General features: G+C 43.4%; 2 protein-coding genes across 3 annotated transcripts in view; one reads left to right on the forward strand and one right to left on the reverse strand.

Moving 5' to 3' along the window:
* fgf10a (fibroblast growth factor 10a) overlaps positions 1 to 23,438 on the reverse strand; it is a 68,787-nt gene that overhangs the window by 42,958 nt on the left and 2,391 nt on the right. The gene's annotated exons all lie outside the window — the stretch shown is intronic.
* LOC133557356 (histone H2B 1/2-like) overlaps positions 10,990 to 23,438 on the forward strand; it is a 107,140-nt gene continuing 94,691 nt past the window's right edge. Inside the window, exons 1-2 of one of the 2 annotated variants that reach the window (XM_061907758.1) lie at positions 10,990 to 11,053; positions 17,727 to 17,807. In XM_061907758.1, the coding sequence (XP_061763742.1) occupies positions 11,010 to 11,053; positions 17,727 to 17,807 (125 nt within the window). In that variant the 5' untranslated portion in view covers positions 10,990 to 11,009. Of the gene's footprint in view, positions 11,054 to 17,726; positions 17,808 to 23,438 lie in introns of those variants that run through there. The other variant, XR_009807752.1, reaches the window with a different exon arrangement.

A 23,438-nucleotide genomic window follows, 5' to 3' on the forward strand; every position in this document is an offset into this window, starting at 1 on the left:
TTATCTTTCTTCAGATTTAAAAGTCTCTCTGTCTCGATGGAGATCTTCCTTTATTACCTCCTGCTTCGATTGAAAGTCCAGTTTAGAATACTGCTTTATTTTAGATGTGTAATCCTCCATGTTAAAAGTGCAAGCGAGGGGAAAAAATAAACGATCGCTGCTCACTCTTGCTGCTTCTCCTGCAGCCGAGTAGTCACAAGAAGGATCACTAGCGCCCTCTACCACCAGGAGGCGGGAGTCATTTAATGACTCATATTTGACACACGCAGCTACGGTATATTAATAAAACATAGATGCTTACTGTTCTTTTTAGCATATTCAATAGCTTGGACCTTAAATCCTATTGAATAGCTCTTAATCTTCTTCCCTTTATGCGATTTACAATGATTGAAATCAGCCACCTCCATTTTGAAAATTAGATTAGATTAGATTAGATAGTACTTTATTTATTCCGTCAGGAGAGTTCCTTCAGGAAAATTACAATTTTCAGCACAATCCCATTCAAGATCAGACAAAAATTACAGGGAGACAGAACAGGATCGCTGACGGGTCTGCCGGCTTCCAGCGCCCCTTACAAAAAAGATGACATACAGGTAAACAGGGGGGGTATGGGAGAAAAGAATAGAAGATTAAAATAAAATTTAAAAAAAAAAATCGGTCTTAGCCTGGGCCCTGGAGTGGGGGTGCGGACTGAGGCCAAGGGAAAAAAAAAAAACAACAACTCATAGCCATAGTACACATCCCTCTTACATGTGTGTAAGAGGGAAAGAATGATGACAGGTGAAGTGTCACTCGTGACGTGACGAGTTTGACCCGGTGGAAATTCTAGACGTGCGCTAATAAAAATAATATTTTGCGAAACGAGTTTGACCCGGCGTTAATCCTGAGCCGGCAGTTATGCTAAGCATGCGCTAATTATTTTGCAAAACGAGTTTGACCCAGCAGTAATTCTAGTCAGGCGCATACTATATACCCGGCAGCAATTCAAGGAAATACGGTATTTTGGAAAGTCTCAAAATCGTTACCTATACACAACTTACCACACAGGGCTCCCGGGGACCAAAACAGGTTATTAAAGTGTTACTAATAAGTCATATCATTTTTTATCAATTAAAAAAATTTTTTTTTTTTACCTTTAAGGCTTAGTAGTGATTCCTAAAGCCCAAAAAAGGTTTGCGGGCTATAGAGCATTTTCCATTCGGGCTCCAGTACTCTGGAATGCCCTCCCGGTAACAGTTAGAGATGCTACCTCAGTAGAAGCATTTAAGTCCCATCTTAAAACTCATTTGTATACGCTAGCTTTTAAATCAGGGGTTTCAAACATGCGGCCCGCGAGACGTTATTATGCATCCCGCGCTTTGATATGACAATTTAATGTTAGTGCGGCCCGCGAGTTTAATATGACGAGCGCTTGATAGGTCATGCTTGCCAACGTCCCCAATTTTCCCGGGAGACCCCTGAATTCCAGGGCACCAATTCTGTCAAAGTCCCTGTCAAATTGTACCAGATCAACAATATTCAGTGAGTGCCATAAAGGCACTGCCTTTAGCGCCCCCTACATCCTGAACTGACAGCGTGCAGGCTCAGTCGTAAGTTGCATCTGGCCATGTGAGACGCACGTGTGACGTTGCAAGATATATTTGATCAACAGCTACACATGTCACACGATGAGTGGCTGTGCAAAAACTTTAAACACTGTTACAAATACTGTATGTGCCAGACTGTGAACCCACATCAAACACAACATAAACACACCAGAACAATTACCCAGAATCCCATGCAGACCTAACTATTCCGGGCTACAATATACACACCCCTGCTACCGCCACACCCCCACCCTCCCTACTTGCGTCGGTTGAGGTGTTGTAAATTGTAGCCCTGCAAGGTGTTCTGGGTATTTGTTCTCTTGTGTTTAAGTTGGGGCTTCACGGTGGAAGAGGGGTTAGTGCGTCTGCCTCACAATACGAAGGTCCTGCAGTCCTGGGTTCAAATCCAGGCTCGGGATCTTCCTGTGTGGAGTTTGCATGTTCTCCCCGTGAATGCGTGAGTTCCCTCCGGGTACTCCGGCTTCCTCCCACTTCCAAAGACATGCACCTGGGGATAGGTTGATTGGCAACACTAAATTGGCCCTAGTGTGTGAATGTGAGTGTGAATGTTGTCTGTCTATCTGTGTTGGCCCTGCGATGATATGGCGACTTGTCCAGGGTGTACCCCGCCTTCCGCCCGATAGTAGCTGAGATAGGCGCCAAAAGGGAATAAGCGGTACAAAATGGATGGATGGATGGATGTTTAAGTTGTGTTAGGGTGCGGAAATTCTCCCAAAAAGGGTTTGTCAATCTTGTTTGGTGTGGGTTCACAGTGTGGCGCATATTTGTAACACTGTTAAAGTTGTTTATACGGCCACCCTCAGTGTGACGTGTATGGCTGTTGAACAAGTCGGTCCTGCAGCCACTGACGTTCAGCACAAGTCTCACACAACATGTTGTGTGATGTAAAAATGTGCGTGATGACATGTATTAGAGCAGTAGTCCTCCCCAGGGGGTGTGCGGACCCCTGTAGGTACTTGAAGGTATGCCAAGGGAAAAGTGAGATTTATTAAAAACATTCTAAAAAAAACAGCAGCAATTCATAAATCCTTAATACATATGTTTAATGAATAATATTTCAATGAAATATGAATGTAAGTTCATAGACTGTGGAGAAATAATCAATCAATGTTTACTTATATAGCCCTAAATCACTAGTGTCTCAAAGGGCTGCACAAACCACCACGACATCCTCGGTAGGCCCACATAAGGGCAAGGAAAACTCACACCCAGTGGGACGTCGGTGACAATGATGACTATGAGAACCTTGGAGAGGAGGAAAGCAATGGATGTCGAGCGGGTCTAACATGATACTGTGAAAGTTCAATCCATAATGGATCCAACACAGTCGCAAGAGTCCAGTCCAAAGTGGATCCAACACAGCAGCGAGAGTCCCGTTCACAGCGGAGCCAGCAGGAAACCATCCCAAGCGGAGGCGGATCAGCAGCGCAGAGATGTCCCCAGCCGATACACAGGCAAGCAGTACATGGCCACCGGATCGGACCGGACCCCCTCCACAAGGGAGAGTGGGACATAGGAGAAAAAGAAAAGAAGCGGCAGATCAACTGGTCTAAAAAGGAGGTCTATTTAAAGGCTAGAGTATACAGATGAGTTTTAAGGTGAGACTTAAATGCTTCTACTGAGGTAGCATCTCGAACTGTTACCGGGAGGGCATTCCAGAGTACTGGAGCCCGAAATGAAAACGCTCTATAGCCCGCAGACTTTTTTTGGGCTTTGGGAATCACTAATAAACCGGAGTCCTTTGAACGCAGATTTCTTGCCGGGACATATGGTACAATACAATCGGCAAGATAGGATGGAGCTAGACCGTGTAGTATTTTATACCTAAGTAGTAAATAAACCAACATTCAGTGTTGACAGCTAGACTTTTTTTGCCCACATATGTGGTCCTCTCCAAGGTTTATCATAGTCAGCATTGTCACCAACGTCGGGACTTAGGATGGACCGCTCGTCCAAAGTCAGGACCCAGGATGGACCGCTCGCCTGTGTATCGGCCTCCGCTTGGGGTGGTTTCCTACTGCCTCCGCTGTGGACGGGACTCTCGCTGCTGTGTTGGATCCACTATGGATTGAACTTTCACAGTATCATGTTAGACCCGCTCGACATCCATTGCTTTTGGTCCCCTAGAGGGGGGGGGTTGCCCACATATGTGGTCCTCTCCAAGGTTTCTCATAGTCAGCATTGTCACCAACGTCGGGACTTAGGATGGACCGCTCGTCCAAAGTCGGGACCCAGGATGGACCGCTCGCCTGTGTATCGGCCTCCGCTTGGCGTGGTTTCCTATTGCCTCCACTGTGGACGGGACTCTCGCTGCTGTGTTGGATCCACTATGGATTGAACTTTCACAGTATCATGTTAGACCCGCTCGATATCCATTGCTTTTGGTCCCCTAGAGGGCGGGGGGGTTGCCCACATATGTGGTCCTCTCCAAGGTTTCTCATAGTCAGCATTGTCACCAACGTCGGGACTTAGGATGGACCGCTCGTCCAAAGTCGGGACCCAGGATGGACCGCTCGCCTGTGTATCGGCCTCCGCTTGGGGTGGTTTCCTATTGCCTCCACTGTGGACGGGACTCTCGCTGCTCTGTTGGATCCACTATGGATTGAACTTTCACAGTATCATGTTAGACCCGCTCGACATCCATTGCTTTTGGTCCCCTAGAGGGGCGGGGTGCCCACATATGTGGTCCTCTCCAAGGTTTCTCATAGTCAGCATTGTCACCAACGTCGGGACTTAGGATGGACCGCTCGTCCAAAGTCGGGACCCAGGATGGACCGCTCGCCTGTGTATCGGCCTCCGCTTGGGGTGGTTTCCTATTGCCTCCACTGTGGACGGGACTCTCGCTGCTGTGTTGGATCCACTATGGATTGAACTTTCACAGTATCATGTTAGACCCGCTCGATATCCATTGCTTTTGGTCCCCTAGAGGGCGGGGGTGGGGGGGGGGTGGGGGGTTGCCCACATATGTGGTCCTCTCCAAGGTTTCTCATAGTCAGCATTGTCACCAACGTCGGGACTTAGGATGGACCGCTCGTCCAAAGTCGGGACCCAGGATGGACCGCTCGCCTGTGTATCGGCCTCCGCTTGGAGTGGTTTCCTATTGCCTCCACTGTGGACGGGACTCTCGCTGCTGTGTTGGATCCACTATGGATTGAACTTTCACAGTATCATGTTAGACCCGCTCGACATCCATTGCTTTTGGTCCCCTAGAGGGGGGTTTCCCCCCATATGTGGTCCTCTCCAAGGTTTCTCATAGTCAGCATTGTCACCAACGCCGGGACTTAGGATGGACCGCTCGCCTGTGTATCGGCCTCCGCTTGGGGTGGTTTCCTATTGCCTCCGCTGTGGACGGGACTCTCGCTGCTGTGTTGGATCCACTATAGATTGAACTTTCACAGTATCATGTTAGACCCGCTCGACATCCATTGCTTTTGGTCCCCTAGAGGGGGGGTTTCTCCCCATATGTGGTCCTCTCCAAGGTTTCTCATAGTCAGCATTGTCACCAACGTCGGGACTTAGGATGGACCGCTCGTCCAAAGTCGGGACCCAGGATGGACCGCTCGCCTGTGTATCGGCCTCCGCTTGGGGTGGTTTCCTATTGCCTCCACTGTGGACGGGACTCTCGCTGCTGTGTTGGATCCACTATGGATTGAACTTTCACAGTATCATGTTGGACCCTTTCGACATCCATTGCTTTTGGTCCCCTAGAGGGGGGGGGTTGCCCACATATGTGGTCCTCTCCAAGGTTTCTCATAGTCAGCATTGTCACCAACGTCGGGACTTAGGATGGACCGCTCGCCTGTGTATCGGCCTCCGTTTGGAGTGGTTTCCTATTGCCTCCAGTGTGGACGGGACTCTCGCTGCTGTGTTGGATCCACTATGGATTGAACTTTCACAGTATCATGTTAGACCCGCTCGAAATCCATTGCTTTTGGTCCCCTAGAGGGGGGGGGGGGGGGGGGTGCCCACATTTGAGGTCCTCTCCAAGGTTTCTCATAGTCATCATTGTCACTGGCGTCGGGACTTAGGATGGACCTCTCGTCCAAAGTCGGGACCCAGGATGGACCGCTCGCCTGTGTATCGGCCTCCGTTTGGAGTGGTTTCCTATTGCCTCCACTGTGGACGGGACTCTCGCTGCTGTGTTGGATCCACTATGGATTGAACTTTCACAGTATCATGTTAGACCCACTCGACATCCATTGCTTTTGGTCCCCTAGAGGTGGGGGGGTACCCACATTTGAGGTCCTCTCCAAGGTTTTCTCATAGTCAGCATTGTCACCAACGTCGGGACTTAGGATGGACCGCTCGTCCAAAGTCGGGACCCAGGATGGACCGCTCGCCTGTGTATCGGCCTCCGCTTGGCGTGGTTTCCTATTGCCTCCACTGTGGACGGGACTCTCGCTGCTGTGTTGGATCCACTATGGATTGAACTTTCACAGTATCATGTTAGACCCGCTCGAAATCCATTGCTTTTGGTCCCCTAGAGGGGGGGGGGGGTGCCCACATTTGAGGTCCTCTCCAAGGTTTCTCATAGTCATCATTGTCACTGGCGTCGGGACTTAGGATGGACCTCTCGTCCAAAGTCGGGACCCACGATGGACCGCTCGCCTGTGTATCGGCCTCCGCTTGGGGTGGTTTCCTATTGCCTCCACTGTGGACGGGACTCTCGCTGCTGTGTTGGATTCACTATGGATTGAACTTTCACAGTATCATGTTAGACCCGCTCGACATCCATTGCTTTTGGTCCCCTAGAGGGAGGGGGGGGGGTGGGGGGGGGGGGGGTTGCCCAGTTGCCCAGTTGCCCAGTTGCCCAGTTGCCCACATATGTGGTCCTCTCCAAGGTTTCTCATAGTCAGCATTGTCACCAACGTCGGGACTTAGGATGGACCGCTCGTCCAGAGTCGGGACCCAGGATGGACCGCTCGCCTGTGTATCGGCCTCCGCTTGGGGTGGTTTCCTCTTGCCTCCACTGTGGACGGGACTCTCACTGCTGTGTTGGATCCACTATGGATTGAACTTTCACAGTATCATGTTAGACCCGCTCGACATCCATTTCTTTTGGTCCCCTAGAGGGGGGGGTTCCCCCCTTATGTGGTCCTCTCCAAGGTTTCTCATAGTCAGCATTGTCACCAACGTCGGGACTTAGGGTGGACCGCTCGTCCAGAGTCGGGACCCAGGATGGACCACTCGCTTGTGTATCGGCCTCCGCTTGGGTTGGTTTCCTATTGCCTCCACTGTGGACGGGACTCCCGCTGCTGTGTTGGATCCACTATGGATTGAACTTTCACAGTATCATGTTAGACCCGCTCGACATCCATTTCTTTTGGTCCCCTAGAGGGGGAGGGGTTGCCTACATATGTGGTCCTCTCCAAGGTTTCTCATTGTCAGCATTGTCACCAACGTCCCACTGGGTGTGAGTTTTCCTTGCCCTTATGTGGGCCTACTGAGGATGTCGTAGTGGTTTGTGTTGTGGTTTGTGCAGCCCTTTGAGACACTAGTGATTTAGGGCTATATAAATAATGATTGATTGATTTAGTTAAAAAAAAAAAAGTCTTATGCCCTTTTTAAATGACAAAAACAGAAAATGTGCATTTCCCCGCCCCCCCAAAAAACGCTTAAAAGTGGAAAATTTGATGTGAAGTTTTGGGTCGTTGTTTTTTGAGGAATGACTCAAATCCTCAGGGATACAAACAAGTGTTTAAAGTAAGTCATATAGCAATATATATTATTTTTACTTTCAACTATTGGACCTCAAGATCAACTTTAGATCTATTTGTGGATATAAAGTTTTTTTTTTTTTTTTTTTTTACTGTTTCATGCTTTTTGTCCTAAAAAAAAAAAAGGAAAAAAAATGTTATCTCAAAAACACAAAATGTACAATATATTCCCCACAAAAAGTCTAAGGGGAATATTTAAAATGTGTTGAAACAGATTTTTGGAGCAATTACAGTCTTTTTGATACACAAAAAAATCCCACATAAAGTCTCGGTGATCCAAAATGGCCCACTCAGTGTAAAATATTATTTGTATTATTTATAATAAAAATTAATATTAATACACATGAATAGTATTGTATTATTATACTAATATTATAAAATGTATATATTAATATTATTTTAGTATTGTTTATTTTTACACTAAGTGTAAGAATAAAAAGTCATGCATTTATATACGTATATATGTTTTATTTTCCACACTTAAGTGTCTATATCAACTTCATATCCGTACGTCAATTATATCCAGCCATCCATTTTCTACCGCTTATTCCCTTTGCGGTCGCAGGGGGCGCTTGTGCCTATCTCAGCTACAATCGGGCGGAAGGCAGTGTACACCCTGGACAAGTCGCCATCTCATCGCAGCCGTCGATTATATATTATCTATTACTTATTCATGATTTTTTTTTCATTTGTTTTATGCACTTTTTGTGTAAGAAAACTTGATATGCAATATTTTCCCCAACATTTTTTAAAGTAACTAGGGCCTTAAATAGGTCCATAATTCATAACAACATTTATTTAAACCAGGAGTGCCCACACTTTTTTATGCAGGCGAGCTACTTTTCAATTGACCAACTCGAGGGGATCTACCTCATTTATATATATCATTTATATTTATTTATTTATGAAAGAGACATTTTTGTAAACAAGTTAAATGTGTTTAATGATAATACAAGCATGTGTAACACATATAGATGTCTTTCTTTCACAAAGACAAGAATATAAGTTGGTGTATTACCTGATTCTGATGACTTGCATTGATTGGAATCAGACAGTAATGATGATAACGCCCACATTTTCAAATGGAGGAGAAAAAAAAGTTGTCCATTCTGTACAATACCACATGAAAGTGGTTGGTTTTTGGCATCTAATTCATCCAGCTTCCATACACCTTACAAGAAAAACATTGGCGGCAAATTACGTAGCTTGCTTGATTGACATTCACGGCACCCGAGGGTCTTGTGAGATGACGCTGGCTGCCTATCTGGTGCCTATCTCAGCTACAATCGGGCGGAAGGCGGGGTACACCCTGGACAAGTCGCCACCTCATCGCAGGGCCAACACAGTAAATCTCTATATCAACTTAAAAAAAAAAAAGAAAAAAAAAGGTTTCAAGGCATTTCTGTCAAAACCATTTTTGGTTTATTTTAATAGTAAAACTGAAATATGCAGTAATTAGAGCCCTCAAAGATCAATAATGCAGGACACCATTGCTTTTCATTCTTTATTGGGGCGGCATAGCTCAGTTGGTAGAGTGGCCGTGCCAGCAACTTGAGGGTTGCAGGTTCGATTCCCGCTTCTGCCATCCTAGTCACTGCCGTTGTGTCCTTGGTCAAGACACTTTACCCACCTGCTCCCAGTGCCACCCACACTGGTTTAATTGTAACTTAGATATTGGGTTTCACGGGCTTCACGGTGGCAGAGGGGTTAGTGCGTCTGCCTCACAATACGAAGGTCCTGCAGTCCTGGGTTCAAATCCAGGCTCGGTATCTTTCTGTGTGGAGTTTGCATGTTCTCCCCGTGAATGCGTGGGTTCCCTCCGGGTACTCCGGCTTCCTCCCACTTCCAAAGACATGCACCTGGGGATAGGTTGATTGGCAACACTAAATTGGCCCTAGTGTGTGAATGTGAGTGTGAATGCTGTCTGTCTATCTGTGTTGGCCCTGCGATGAGGTGGCGACTTGTCCAGGGTGTACCCCGCCTTCCGCCCGATTGTAGCTGAGATAGGCGCCAGCGCCCCCCGCGACCCCAAAAGGGAATAAGCGGTAGAAAATGGATGGATGGATAGCATTTCCAGTGGGGGGGGGGGGATCAATTAGCAATTTGGACACATGTGGCTTAGATGCAGCTGCTCGGCCATGGAAACACATCCCATGAAGCTCTCTGCGTACTGTACGTGGGCTAATTGGAAGGTGACATAAAGTGTGGAGCTGTGTAGCAAGTGACTGTGCAGAAAGTCTTTGCACTATGCTGACCTCTCTGTCACTTTACCTGGCCTACCACTTGGTGGCTGAGTTGCTGTTGTTCCCAAACTCTTCACTTTTCTTAGAATAAAGTTGACTTTGGAATATTTAGGAGCGAGGACATTTCACGACTGGATTTGTTGCACAGGTGGTATCTTATGACTGAGAAAACACTGAGAGCGGCCCATTCTGTCACAAATGTAAGTAGAAACAGTCTCCATGCTTAAGTGCTTGATTTGATACACCGGGCCAAGTGATTAGGACACCTGATTCTCATCATTTGGATGGGTGGCCAAACACTTTAGTGTATCAAAGTGTAAAAATTGATGTGGAGTAATTTGAGCTTTGAATAGATCAGGGGTGTCCAAACTTTTTCCACGGAAACATTTAAGCATATATTGATATTTTTCATTTTTCAAACCATAACAAAATACATGGATTATTTTTTTTTTTGTTTGTTTACCTTCAGGGCTCCCAGGGACCATAAAGGGTTCAGTTATTAAAATGTTAAAAACAAGTTAAATTGTCATTTTTTAATGTTTTTTATTTATTTAACGCTTACAGTAAATCTCTACAGTAAAAAAAAAAAAAAAAAAGCCTTTTCTATCAAAGACAACTTTGTTTTTTATAACAAAACTGAAATATGCAGTATTTCCCCCGCTGCCCAAAACATTCAGAAAGCAATGTTTGATGTGAAGTAATTAGAGCCTTAAAAAGATCAATAACGCAGGACACCATTGATTTTAATTCATTATTATTGTTGAGTAATCACAGTGAAAATATAAATAAAATCCTGTTTAATATATTTGGGATCCAAAAGGTGCCTCACTCATAAAGTGATACATTTTTATTAGTTTTTTTTCACTTTCAACACTTAAGTTACAAGATCAACTTCAGATACAGTTTATCTGTTAATTTAACATTTGAACTATGATTTTGTTTGTTTTATGCTCTTTTGTCAACCACACAATATATGCAATATTTTCCACATAAAACATTTTAAAGTGAAATATTTGAAATAATTGGAGCCTTTTAAAGGTCAATAATTCATTATAACATTGATTCTTTTTTTTTTTTGAGCAATTGCAAAAAAAAAAAAAACGATTTAGAAATACTTTATTAATCCCTGAGGGTAAATTTAAGTTTTTTAGCACAATCCCATTCAAGATCAGACAAAATAATATATAACGATAAAGATATAAAATGTCACACCTATGGATCATGTTTTGTTTTGTCATGTTATGTTTTTGATTTTTGGACATTCAGTCACGTTTTGCACTTCCTGGTTTTGTTTGTTTCCATGCCAACGTATTAGTTCCCACCTTGTCACGCCCCTGCCCTCAGTCCCGCACCTGCTCCTGATTATCACAGCCAGTATTTAGGTAATCTTCTTTCTGTTCATCATCCTGGGATCTTCACTCACACTCGCACGCACCCTACCCATGCTGTTCAAACCTTCACGTCCTCGTCCGCAGTTCCATGCCGTGTAAGTTTTTTTGTATTCATGCCATTGTGCTAGTTTTGTTATGTTTGTATATAGTCATGCCATTGTGCTGTTTTGTTTTAAGTATAGTATAGATTTTTATCCGCCGCAGAGCGCGTCCTTGGTTTGCCTTTTTGTAGTTTGTTTGTTTATTTAATAAGTCATGTACCTGAATTCACGCCTGGCTCGTCCTGTAACCCCTCTGCGTCGAAGGAGCTCACACCATCCATGTCCAAGCCCAGTTACAATATAAAATAAGTAAAATAAAGATAGACAAAAGAAAAACTGGTTTATTCAGGTATAGGCGAACCTCGGATTCAGGAGGAACAGTGTGGTTTTCGTCCTGGTCTATACTCTCGGCAGGGTTCTTGAGGGTGCATGGGAGTTTGCCCAACCAGTCTACATGTGCTTTGTGGACTTGGAGAAGGCATTCGACCGTGTCCCTCGGGAAGTCCTGTGGGGAGTGCTCAGAGAGTATGGGGTACCGGACTGTTTTATTGTGGCGGTCCGCTCCCTGTATGATCAGTGTCAGAGCTTGGTCCGCATTGCCGGCAGTAAGTCGGACACGTTTCCAGTGAGGGTTGGACTCCGCCCAGGCTGTCCTTTGTCGCCGATTCTGTTCATAACTTTTATGGACAGAATTTCTAGGCGCAGTCAAGGCGGTGAGGGGATCCGGTTTGTTGGCCACGGGATTAGGTCTCTGCTTTTTGCAGATGATGTGGTCCTGATGGCTTCATCTGGCCGGGATCTTCAGCTCTCACTGGATCGGTTCGCAGCCGAGTGTGAAGCGACCGGAATGAGAATCAGCACCTCCAAGTCCGAGTCCATGGTTCTCGCCCGGAAAAGGGTGGAGTGCCATCTCCGGGTTGGGGAGTTCAAGTACCTAGGAGTCTTGTTCACGAGTGGGGGAAAAGTGGATCGTGAGATCGACAGGCGGATCGGTGCGGCGTCTTCAGTAATGCGGACTTTGTATCGATCCGTTGTGGTGAAGAAGGAGCTGAGCCGGAAGGCAAAGCTCTCAATTTACCGGTCGATCTACGTTCCCATCCTCACCTATGGTCATGAGCTTTGGGTCATGACCGAAAGGATAAGATCACGGGTACAAGCGGCCCAAATGAGTTTCCTCCGCCGTGTGGCGGGGCTCTCCCTTAGAGATAGGGTGAGAAGCTCTGCCATCCGGGAGGAACTCAACGTAAAGCCGCTGCTCCTCCACATCGAGAGGAGCCAGATGAGGTGGTTCGGGCATCTGGTCAGGATGCCACCCGAACGCCTCCCTAGGGAGGTGTTTAGGGCACGTCCAGCAGGTAGGAGTTCCACGGGGAAGACCCAGGACACGTTGGGAAGACTATGTCTCCTGGCTGGCCTGGGAACGCCTCGGGATCCCCCGGGAAGAGCTAGAGGAAGTGGCTGGGGAGAGGGAAGTCTGGGTTTCCCTGCTTAGGCTGCTGCCCCCGCGACCCGACCTCGGATAAGCGGAAGATGATGGATGGATGGATGGACAGTTTTAAAGAAATACATGTTTTGTGTCATTAGACAACTTTTTCCCTTCTTACATTTCACCTGTTTGCTCTTTTATGACACTTTTTGGTGTGTTTTTTTTTTTTGTTTTGTTTTAAAAATGTAAACAAATCCGCTTTGACTTGTACACACCTGAGTTGGTGCGGGGGAAGACATATTTTGCATTTCATTTCGTGTGTGAAAGCTGGCGTTCGCGCCGTCTCGGCCGCCATGTGTTTTGAATCGGCCTAAAAAAAGAACACATTTTTGCATTTACTGTACATGCAGACTTTTATAAGTTCCTTGGCACTGTCAGCATACATACATACATACATATATATATATATTTATATACATACATACATACATACATACATACATACATATATATATATTTATATATATACATACATACATACATACATACATATATTTATATACATACATACATGCATTCATACAAGAATGTATCTACTTTTTTTTTTTTTTTACCAACAAGCTAATTGACAACGTGTACCAGATGTGCACGGTGCGTCAAGAAAAGGTCACACTGGCGAATGAAACATCAGAGTTCCCAGTCGGGGGAGGGGGGGGAGAGGGGGTTGCTGTATAGCCTCGGCCTTTATTTGATGAAGGCGGCGATTTTGTTTTCCGCGCATGCTGGATAGCTGGATGGTGGTGCGTTAGTGTAAACATACATGCAGATGTGAGCGCATGTCAGACGTGATTCATCCCAAAAAAGGGGATTCCTCCTCGTCCTCAAAATCGTTCCCACTCGCAGAACGTGAGGCTGGAACATGATACGAAGCCCAAAAAGCGGTGAAGTTGTGTGAATGCTAAATATGAAGAGAATACAACAAATCCTTTTCAACTGATATTCACTTGAATAGACTGCAAAGACAAGATACTTAAAGGGGAACATTATCACAATTTCAAAAGGGCTAAAAACAATAAAATCAGTTCCCAGTGGCTTGTTGTATTTTTTGAAGTTTTTTTTCAAAAATTTTACCGGTCTCGGAATATCCCTAAATAAAGCTTTAAAGTGCCTTATTTTCGACTCTCTGCGAAGACACTGGCCATTTCCCTGTGACGTCACACAGTGCTGCCAATGTAAACAAACAATGGGAATACCACAGCAAGATATAGCGACATTAGCTCGGATTCAAACTCAGATTTCAGCGACTTAAACGATTCAACAGATTACGCATGTATTGGCGTATGAAAGTATTGAAGAAGAAACTGAAGCTATTGACGCTATTCATAGCCATAGCATGGCCGAATAGCTGCGTTAGCATCACCGGTAAAATGTGCGGACCAAACGATCAGGACTTTCGCATCTTTTGACACCGGAGCAACTTTAATCCGTCGATTGGTAAGTGTTTGTTTCGCATTAAATGTGGGTGGAAGGAAACGTAATATAGTTGCAAATGCATCTGCGGGTTATCCATACATCTCTGTGCCATGTCTGCCTTAGCACCGCCGGTAAATAGCATGTTAGCATCGATTAGCGTAGCATGTTAGCTTCGATTAGCTGGCAGTCAACATCAACAAAACTCACCTTTTGTGATTTCGTTGACTATCGTTGCATCGCCGGTAAAATGTGGAGACACTCCGGCACATTCAATGGGGGTCTGGCGGAAGATTTCTTGCCACTTTGGCATCTCCGGGCCAGTGGTGCAACTTGAATCCCTCCCTGTTAGTGTTGTTACACCCTCCGACAACACACCGACAAGGCATGATGTCTCCAAGGTTCCAAAAAATAGTCCAAAAAAACGGAAAATAACAGAGCTGAAACCCGGTGTTTGTAATGTGTTGAAAATGAAAAGGCCGGGTGTGTTACCTCGGCGACGTCACATTCTGACGTCATCGCCTCCAGCGCGATAAACAGAAAGGCGTTTAATTCGCCAAAATTCACCCATTTAGAGTTCGGAAATCGGTTAAAAAAATAGATGGTCTTTTTTCTGCACCATCAAGGTATATATTGACGCTTACATAGGTCTGGTGATAATGTTCCCCTTTAAACCTTCAAACTGGTAATGTTTTGCAAACATTAGCTCGTTTGGAACGTAATGCTTGCAATATGTTTCTAAATAGCTGGTACAAGTGGCAAAAAAGACTGAGAGAGTTGAGGAATGCGCATCAAACACTTATTTGGAACATCCCACAGGTGTGCAGGCTAATTGGGAACAGGTGGGTGCCATGATTGGGTATAAAAGCGGCTTCCATGAAATGCTCACTCATTCACAAACAAGGACGGCGCGAGGGTCACCACTTTGTCGACAAATGCCTGAGCAAATTGTTTAGGAACAACGTTTTTAACAAGGAATTTAGGGATTCCACCATCTACGCTCCGTAATATCATCAAAAGGTTCAGAGAATGTGGAGAAATCACTGCACGTAAGCCATGATGTTACACACCTTCCATCCCTCAGGCAGTACTGTATCAAAAAGCGACATCAGTGTGCAAAGGATATCACCACATGGAATCAGGAAAACTTAAAAAATATATTTTCAGTAACTACAGTTGGTCACTACATCTGTAAGTGCAAGATAAAACTCTACTATGCAAAGCCAAAGCCATTTATCAACAACACCCAGAGACGCTTTGCTGGCCCTGAGCTCATCTAAGATGGACTGATGCAAAGTGGAAAAGTCTTCTGTGGTCTGACGAGTCTACATATCAATTTGTTTTTGGAAACTGTGGACGTCGTGTCCTCTGGACCAAAGAGGAAAATAATCATCTGGACTGTGTATCGAACATGATATCACACACAAGTAAACAAGCTGCATGATTGCTTGTATCGCACATGATATCACACACAAGTAAACAAGCTGCAGGACTGCTTGTATCACACATGATATCACACACAGGTAAACACTGCATGACTATTTGTGTCGCCCATGATATCAGACACAAGTAAACAAGCTGCAGGACTGCTTGTATCACACATGATATCACACACAGGTAAACACTCTGCATGACTGTGTCGCACATGATATCACAAACAAGTTGCAGGACTGCTTGTATCACACACAATATCACACAGAAGTAAACACACTGGAGTACTATTTGTATTGCAAATGATATCACACACAAGTAAACACGTTGCAGGACTGCTTGTATCGCACATGATGTCACACACAAGTAAGCAAGCTGTGGGGCTGCTTGCACCGCACATGATATCACACACAAGTAAAGAAGCTGTAGGACTGCTTGCATTGCACATGATATTACACAGAATTAAACAAGCTGCGGGGGCTGCAATTATCACATATGGTATCGCACACAAGCAAAGACGCTGCAGGACTGCAAGTATCGCACACGATGTCACACACAAGTAAACACTGTAGGATTAATTCCTTGTATTGCACATGATATCACACACACACAAGTAAACACGCTGCAGGACTGCTTGTATCACACATGGTATCACACACAAGTAAACACGCCAGAGTACTGCTTGTATCGCACATGATGTCACACACAAGTAAACACTCTGCAGGACTGCTTATATTGCAAAGGAAGTGACACACAAGTAAAACCTCTGCAGGACTGCTTATATCGCAAATGGTATCACACACAAGTAAACACACTGTAGGATTGCTTGTATCGCACAAGATATCACACACACAAACGCGCTGCAGGACAGGTTGTATCGCACATGGTATCACACACACAAGTAAACACGCCAGAGTACTGCTCGTATTGCACATGATGTCACACAGAAAAGTAAACACTTTGCAGGACTGCTTATATCGCACACAAGTAAACACGCTGCAGTTTGCTTATATCGCAAATGATATTGCACACTACTAAACACGCTGCGGGACTGCAAGTATCGCAAATGATATCACACACAGGTAAACACTAGGACTGCTTGTATCACACATGATATCACACACACACACAAGTAAACACGCCAGAGTACTGCTCGTATTGCACATGATGTCACACAGAAAAGTAAACACTTTGCAGGACTGCTTATATCGCAAATTATATCGTAAACACGCTGCAGTTCGCTTATATCGCAAATGATATTGCACACTACTAAACACGCTGCGGGACTGCAAGTATCGCAAATGATATCACACACAGGTAAACACTAGGACTGCTTGTATCGCACATGATATCACACACACACAAGTAAACGCGCTGCAGGACTGCTTGTATTGCACATGGTATCACACACACAAGTAAACACGACGGAGTACTGCTTGTATCGCACATTATATCACACACACACAAGTAAACGCGCTGCAGGACTGCTTGTATTGCACATGGTATCACACACAAGTAAACACGCTGTAGGATTGCTTCTATCGCACACGATATCACACACACAAACGCGCTGCAGGACAGCTTGTATCGCACATGGTATCACACACACAAGTAAACACGCCAGAGTACTGCTCGTATTGCACATGATGTCACACAGAAAAGTAAACACTTTGCAGGACTGCTTATATCGCAAATTATATCGTAAACACGCTGCAGTTCGCTTATATCGCAAATGATATTGCACACTACTAAACACGCTGCAGGACTGCAAGTATCGCACATGATATCACACACAAGTAAACACTAAGACTGCTTATATCGCACATGATATCACACACACACAAGTAAACGCGCTGCAGGACTGCTTGTATCGCACATGATATCACACACATGAGTAAACGCGCTGCAGGACTGCTTGTATCGCACATGATGTCACACACAAGTAAACACTCTGCAGGACTGCTTATATTGCAAAGGATATCACACACAAGTAGAAACTCTGCAGGACTACTTGTGACATACTGTGTATTGATATCAATTTATCGCACATCCCTGAATCATGCAACCACATTGCTGATATCGGATCAACATCCGACATAAATATTGGATCGCATCGTTAGTGACTTCTTGTGCCCTCAGAGTTGAGTTCTGTGTGTGTGTGTGTGTGTGTGTGTGTGTGTGTGTGTGTGTGTGTGTGTGTGTGTGTGTGTGTGTGTGAGAGAGAGAAGGAGGGAGAAAAAGACGCTAATTGAAATTCCTTCAAACATGTCTGGTGTCTGAGTGACACACACACACACACACACACACACACACACACACACACACACACACACATACACATACACACACACACAATAATAAAAGTGTCCATATGGTGAGCATGTGTCATACTGTGTGCAGGAGCAGGCCGCATGGAGTGGATGGGGGCACCTGGGACTCACCTGGGACTCACCTGGGACTCACCTGGGACTTACAGGACAGGTAGATATCAGGTGATTGGTTGGACACAATGTTGTGTTGACAATGTTGGGGTTCTCCTCTCCCCCCAAAAGAAGTCTGAACACGGCCTGAGGCCATGCACTTATTGTGAGGCCGGCGTCTCGCTTCCAGATGTGTTTATTGTCTGATTGTCCAAGTAGTCTGCACCCAAACATCATCTACTTGGTATTACTATGATTATTATTGTGACCTTCCACTATCAAAACGTTCGATTGGACCGAAAATGTATATATATATATATATATATATAGAGAGAGAGAGAGGCTCTGGCGACATCCCCACGACCCCAAAAAGGGACAAGCGGTAGAAAAAATGATATATATATATATATATAACCTAGATTACCCAGAATCCAGGGTTATCCGGGACATTTTGGACATTTTGCCCATTGAAAAGGAATGGGCCATTTTGTGAACTTGCACAATTCCCACGTTTCTCACCAGATTGGAACAGTTCCAGCATCCACACACTCCACTCACTCCACTCACCCTAGACCAGGGGTAGGGAACCTGTGGCTCTAGAGCCAGATGTGGCTCTTTTGATGCCTGCATCTGGCTCTCGGATAAATCTGAGCTGACATTGCTTGTGGGGCGGTATAGCTCGGTTGGTAGAGCGGCCGTGCCAGCAACTTGAGGGATGCAGGTTCGATTCCCGCTTCCGCCATCCTCGTCCCTGCCGTTGTGTCCTTGGGCAAGACACTTTACCCACCTGCTCCCAGTGCCACCCACACTGGTTTAAATGTAACTTAGGTATTGGGTTTCACTATGTAAAGCGCTTTGAGTCATTAGAGAAAAGCGCTATATAAATATAATTCACTTAACAGGATAAGTAATGAATAATTCCACTTGTAATCACAGTGTTGAAAACAACGTTCAAAATATAAAACATTCTCATGCATTTTTATGTTCAAGAAGTTGCGTTAATGGTAAGAAGTGATTGATTTATTATTGGTTAGTGTGGGGCTTGCCCTCTTGGGGGTTCTTCAGACCACCAAGAGCCTGTTTTAGGGTTACAATATTGTTTTATTTTATTTTTCTCTCAGGTGCTTTACAGTCTTTTTCTCTTTCGTCCTCACTCGCTCTCTGGCTCCAGCCCCAACCCTGTCCCTCCTCCTGGCTGCTGCTTATAACAGAGCGACAGGTGATTGGATAAAAAGGCCCAGGTGGGCTGTCTACGCACCTGTCGCTAATTTCGAGGCCGGTCCTGGCAACATCCAGCTTTGCTGCAGGCCCACAGGCCACGCCTACTCAAGTATAGCTCGGTTGGTAGAGCGGCCGTGCCAGCAACTTGAGGGTTGCAGGTTCGATTCCCGCTTCCGCCATCCTCGTCACTGCCGTTGTGTCCTTGGGCAAGACCCTTTACCCACCTGCTCCCAGTGCCACCCACACTGGTTTAAATGTAACTTAGGTATTGGGTTTCACTATGTAAAGCGCTTTGAGTCATTAGAGAAAAGCGCTATATAAATAGAATTCACTAATTCACTTAACAGGATAAGTAATGAATAATAAGTGTTAAAAACAACGTTCAAAATATAAAACATTCTCATGCATTTTTATGTTCAAGAAGTTGCGTTAATGGTAAGAAGTGATTGATTTATTATTGGTTAGTGTGGGGCTTGCCCTCTTGGGGGTTCTTCAGACCACCAAGAGCCTGTTTTAGGGTTACAATTTAGTTTTATTTTATTTTTCTCTCAGTTGCTTTACAGTCTTTTTCTCTTTCGTCCTCACTCGCGCTCTGGCTCCAGCCCCAACCCTGTCTCTCCTCCTGGCTGCTGCTTACAACAGAACGACAGGTGATTGGATAAAAAGGCCCAGGTGGGCCGTCTACGCACCTGTCGCTGATTACCCACCTGCTTCCAGTGCCACCCACACTGGTTTGAATGTAACTTAGATATTGGGTTTCACTATGTTAAGCGCTTTGAGTCACTTGAGAAAAAGCGCTATATAAATATAATTCACTTCACTTCACTACTCCACAGTTAGCTTCAGAATAACAATGTTATTACAAAGAATAAGAGACTTATACTCTTGAAATGTTCGTCTTTCTTAAAAATGCACGCGTTTAGTTGTGTTCAGTGTTAAAAAAAATATTATATGGCTCTTAAGGAAATACATTTTAAAATATTTGGCTTCTTGGCTCTCTCAGCCAAAAAGGTTCCCGACCCCTGCCCTAGACCATCAAACTACTATTTTCCAAGTTTAAAAAAATTCCAGGAATTCCCAAAATAACCGTTTTTCCTAAGCCCTATTTTCACCTTTTCCTGGAAAGTTTTCACAGTCCACATTTTTCATAAATTTTTGACCAGTCTACCTTCAAAACAGTCCTCTTAGTTGAGATAAAAGTTTTTTTGTTTTTTTTTCACACAAATAACAAAAGTTTTTTTGTTTGTTTTTTTACACAAATTCCTAATTTTCCCAAAATTCCAGGAATTCTGAAATACCCATTCTCAATTAAAGTGTTATTACGTCAACAATTTTCAACCTTTTAAAAAATTCGTACACCAACCCTTTCATATTCTAGTATCCACATTTTCAAATATTCCCAGTTTATTCCAAATTCTCGTGATATTCCTATTCAAATTAATTCATGTATTCTTAGTTCTTCAATTCTCAAAATGTTTCAACCAGATTCCGACTTTTCAAGCATCCACACACACGACTCTCATGATATCTGGAACGCAAAACATGTTTTCTCTTTCCCCAAATTCCTGATTTTCCCATAAATTCCGGCAATTTTACCCCCGTTGACAATAAATAGGAACTATACAAACCTCTCCATATCCCACATTTCTCAACCGAATTGTGACTTCAAACACACCTGACCAGGTGAGACCAGGTCATTTGCATACGTCGCAGAAATAGTTACTTATCAGGGCGCAACATGTTCAAAATACCATCCAAGAACGCTTGTGGTACTAGCAGTATCAACAAGGGCTGCAAAAGATCCATTGATTAAATCGATTAATTCGATTGGAAAATAACTTTGCTGTTGTTTCGATGATTTGTTTGATTTATAAAAAGAAAACGATCGAATCCAGTCTGCTCCAGTTGAGCAAACACGAGAGCGGTGCCGCGCTGCGAGTGATGTGGTCTGCATGGTGCCGAGAGAGATGATAACAAGACGAGGGAGACAGAGAGCAATGGGCCCAAAGAAGACAAGAAAAGCTAGTTTTTGGAATAAAAAAAGACTGACATTGTGCGGAAATGTTTGTTCTGTCAAATGTCAGCAACCATGCAGCACAATACCAGGATGCAACCTGCATATTTAAGAGCCATCTTCCATCCATCCATTTTCTACCGCTTATTCCCTTTCGGGGTCGCGGGGGGCATCTTAAATATGCAAATATCTATGTGGGTATCTTATGCCATCTTATATGTTTGATGCACATAAAGAACAGGTGAGGACATGTTAGCATCTACTGTTTGTATGCTAATGCTAATTAGTTGTCTAGTAGTCTTTCAAGTAATACCTTTTTAAATGAGTTAAGTCTTAACTAAAAGTTAGTTTTTATTGTGTATCACCTGGATTAATGTTGCACAGTTGTTTTTTTCTTAAATATGAGTAATACAGAGTAGGGCTGGGCGATATATATCAATATAAAAACAAATTGTGGTAGACATGACTCGATAAGAATAAAAAAATTGTGTTCGATAAGACTTTCAATCATTTTTATTTTTTTCCGTGGAAAGGAAGGTTTTTTTTTTTACTTAAAAAAAGGCACTTGGATGCTGACTGCCAATCAGGTGACAGCTAACAGCCAATCAGGTTACAGTATCAATTAACAAGTTTGCATGGAGTTAGAAGAGAAAGTCAAATTGAAAAAAAATGTGGATAAAAGAGGAAAAGCCACCTGGACAGTCTGGCATTTTTAATTTTTTTATTTTTTTTCAAAAGGACCGTAGTCAGACCAGTGTAGACCACATTCCCCGTGCTCACCCTTTAGAGCACAGCTGTAACTTCCTAGCACTGCAGAAAATACTTATTTTCAGGTTTTTCTATGTTTGCATTTTCACACTTTGCACTATTTTCTTACACTTTGTTAAACATTTCTTACATATTCCTTCATTTTAAGAATTTATCGTTAAGTGTTTAATGCGATTTTTAACATTTTGTTGTGTTTGTCGACATTTGCTCTCTGCCTTGATAGCTGAGGGATTATAACTAGAGGAAGTTACATTTCTAGTCTTTTTTTTGTTCCTTAGGTCATTAAAAATACCAACATTTATTTATATCGACCGATATAAAATACTGATATCATGATACAGTTTCCAGCCGTATCGCTCAGACCCGCTATATAGTGATACTTTCATGGTCAAAGTGCCATTGCAATGTTCTGTATTTATAAAAAAAAAAAAGGTCATCAGTAAAATACGTTTTTTTAATCAAACTATTTCCATAAAATGCGCATTAGGGCCAAAACACGAGTGTTGATTAGTTTATTAATCTAACAAATGACTTGATTACTAGAATAATCCATTACTGCAATCTGAGTATCAATGAATAAATGCAAAAAAAAAGATTATTCTGACTCAAATCTAGATTTTTTTAGTATATATATATATAGATATATAGTACTTTATTGATTCCTTCAGGAAAAAAAAAAAATAATATATATATATATTCCTCTTAATCAGGACAAAAAAACTAAGTTGTTTTTTGAACTGGAAAAATTCCCGGTTTCCCCAAAATTCCGGGAATTCTGTAGTAGTAAAACTGTTACAACTTCAACATTTATTGAGCAATTTCAACAATTCCAACACCAAAACTCCCCAATTTTCCAGGAAGTTCTCATTGAAATGAATGGGATATTTTTTTAAGTTGCAGCATCCCCACATTTTTCAACTTATTCAAACCATTCCAACATTCAACATATTCCACTCATCCTGGACATTTAATCTATCATTTTACCAAGTTCAAAAAAAAATTCCAGGACTTTCCAGAATTCCTGGTTTTCCAAAGCCCTATTTTCACCCTTGTTTCTGTTGACTACTCCTTCCACATTTTTCAACCCACTTCTAACGTTCACTGTCAAAACATTCCTCTTAAACAGGACAAAAACTTTTTTTTTTTAAAGTGGAAAAATTCCCGGTTTTCCTGAAATTCCAGGAGTTCTGTAATACCATTTCTCAATTAAAAATGGGACATTTTTTTTTAAGTTGCATCATCCCCACATTTTTCAACCCACTTCTAACGTTCCACTGTCAAAACATTCCTCTTAAACAGGACAAAAAACGTTTTTTTTTTTTAAACTGGAAAAATTCCCGGTTTTCCTGAAATTCCAGGAGTTCTGTAATACCATTTCTCAATTAAAAATGTTACTACTTTAACATTTCTCGACCGATTTTCAAATATCCAACACCAACGATTTCAACTCATTCACAACATTCAAGTTTTATACCATTCCCCCCCCCCAAAAATCCAGATTTTCCCAAAATTTCCCTAACATCATTTACTACTTCCACATTTCTCGACCGATTTAAACAATTCCAACACGAACCAATTCAGCTCATTCAGGACATTCATGCTCCTCATCATTTTTCAAAAAATACAGCTTTTCCCAAAACTCCCCAATTTCCAGGAAGTTCCCATTGAAATGAATGGGACATTTTTTTT

This window comes from Nerophis ophidion, linkage group LG08 (assembly GCF_033978795.1).
Source record: "Nerophis ophidion isolate RoL-2023_Sa linkage group LG08, RoL_Noph_v1.0, whole genome shotgun sequence".
Lineage (NCBI taxonomy): Eukaryota > Metazoa > Chordata > Actinopteri > Syngnathiformes > Syngnathidae > Nerophis > Nerophis ophidion.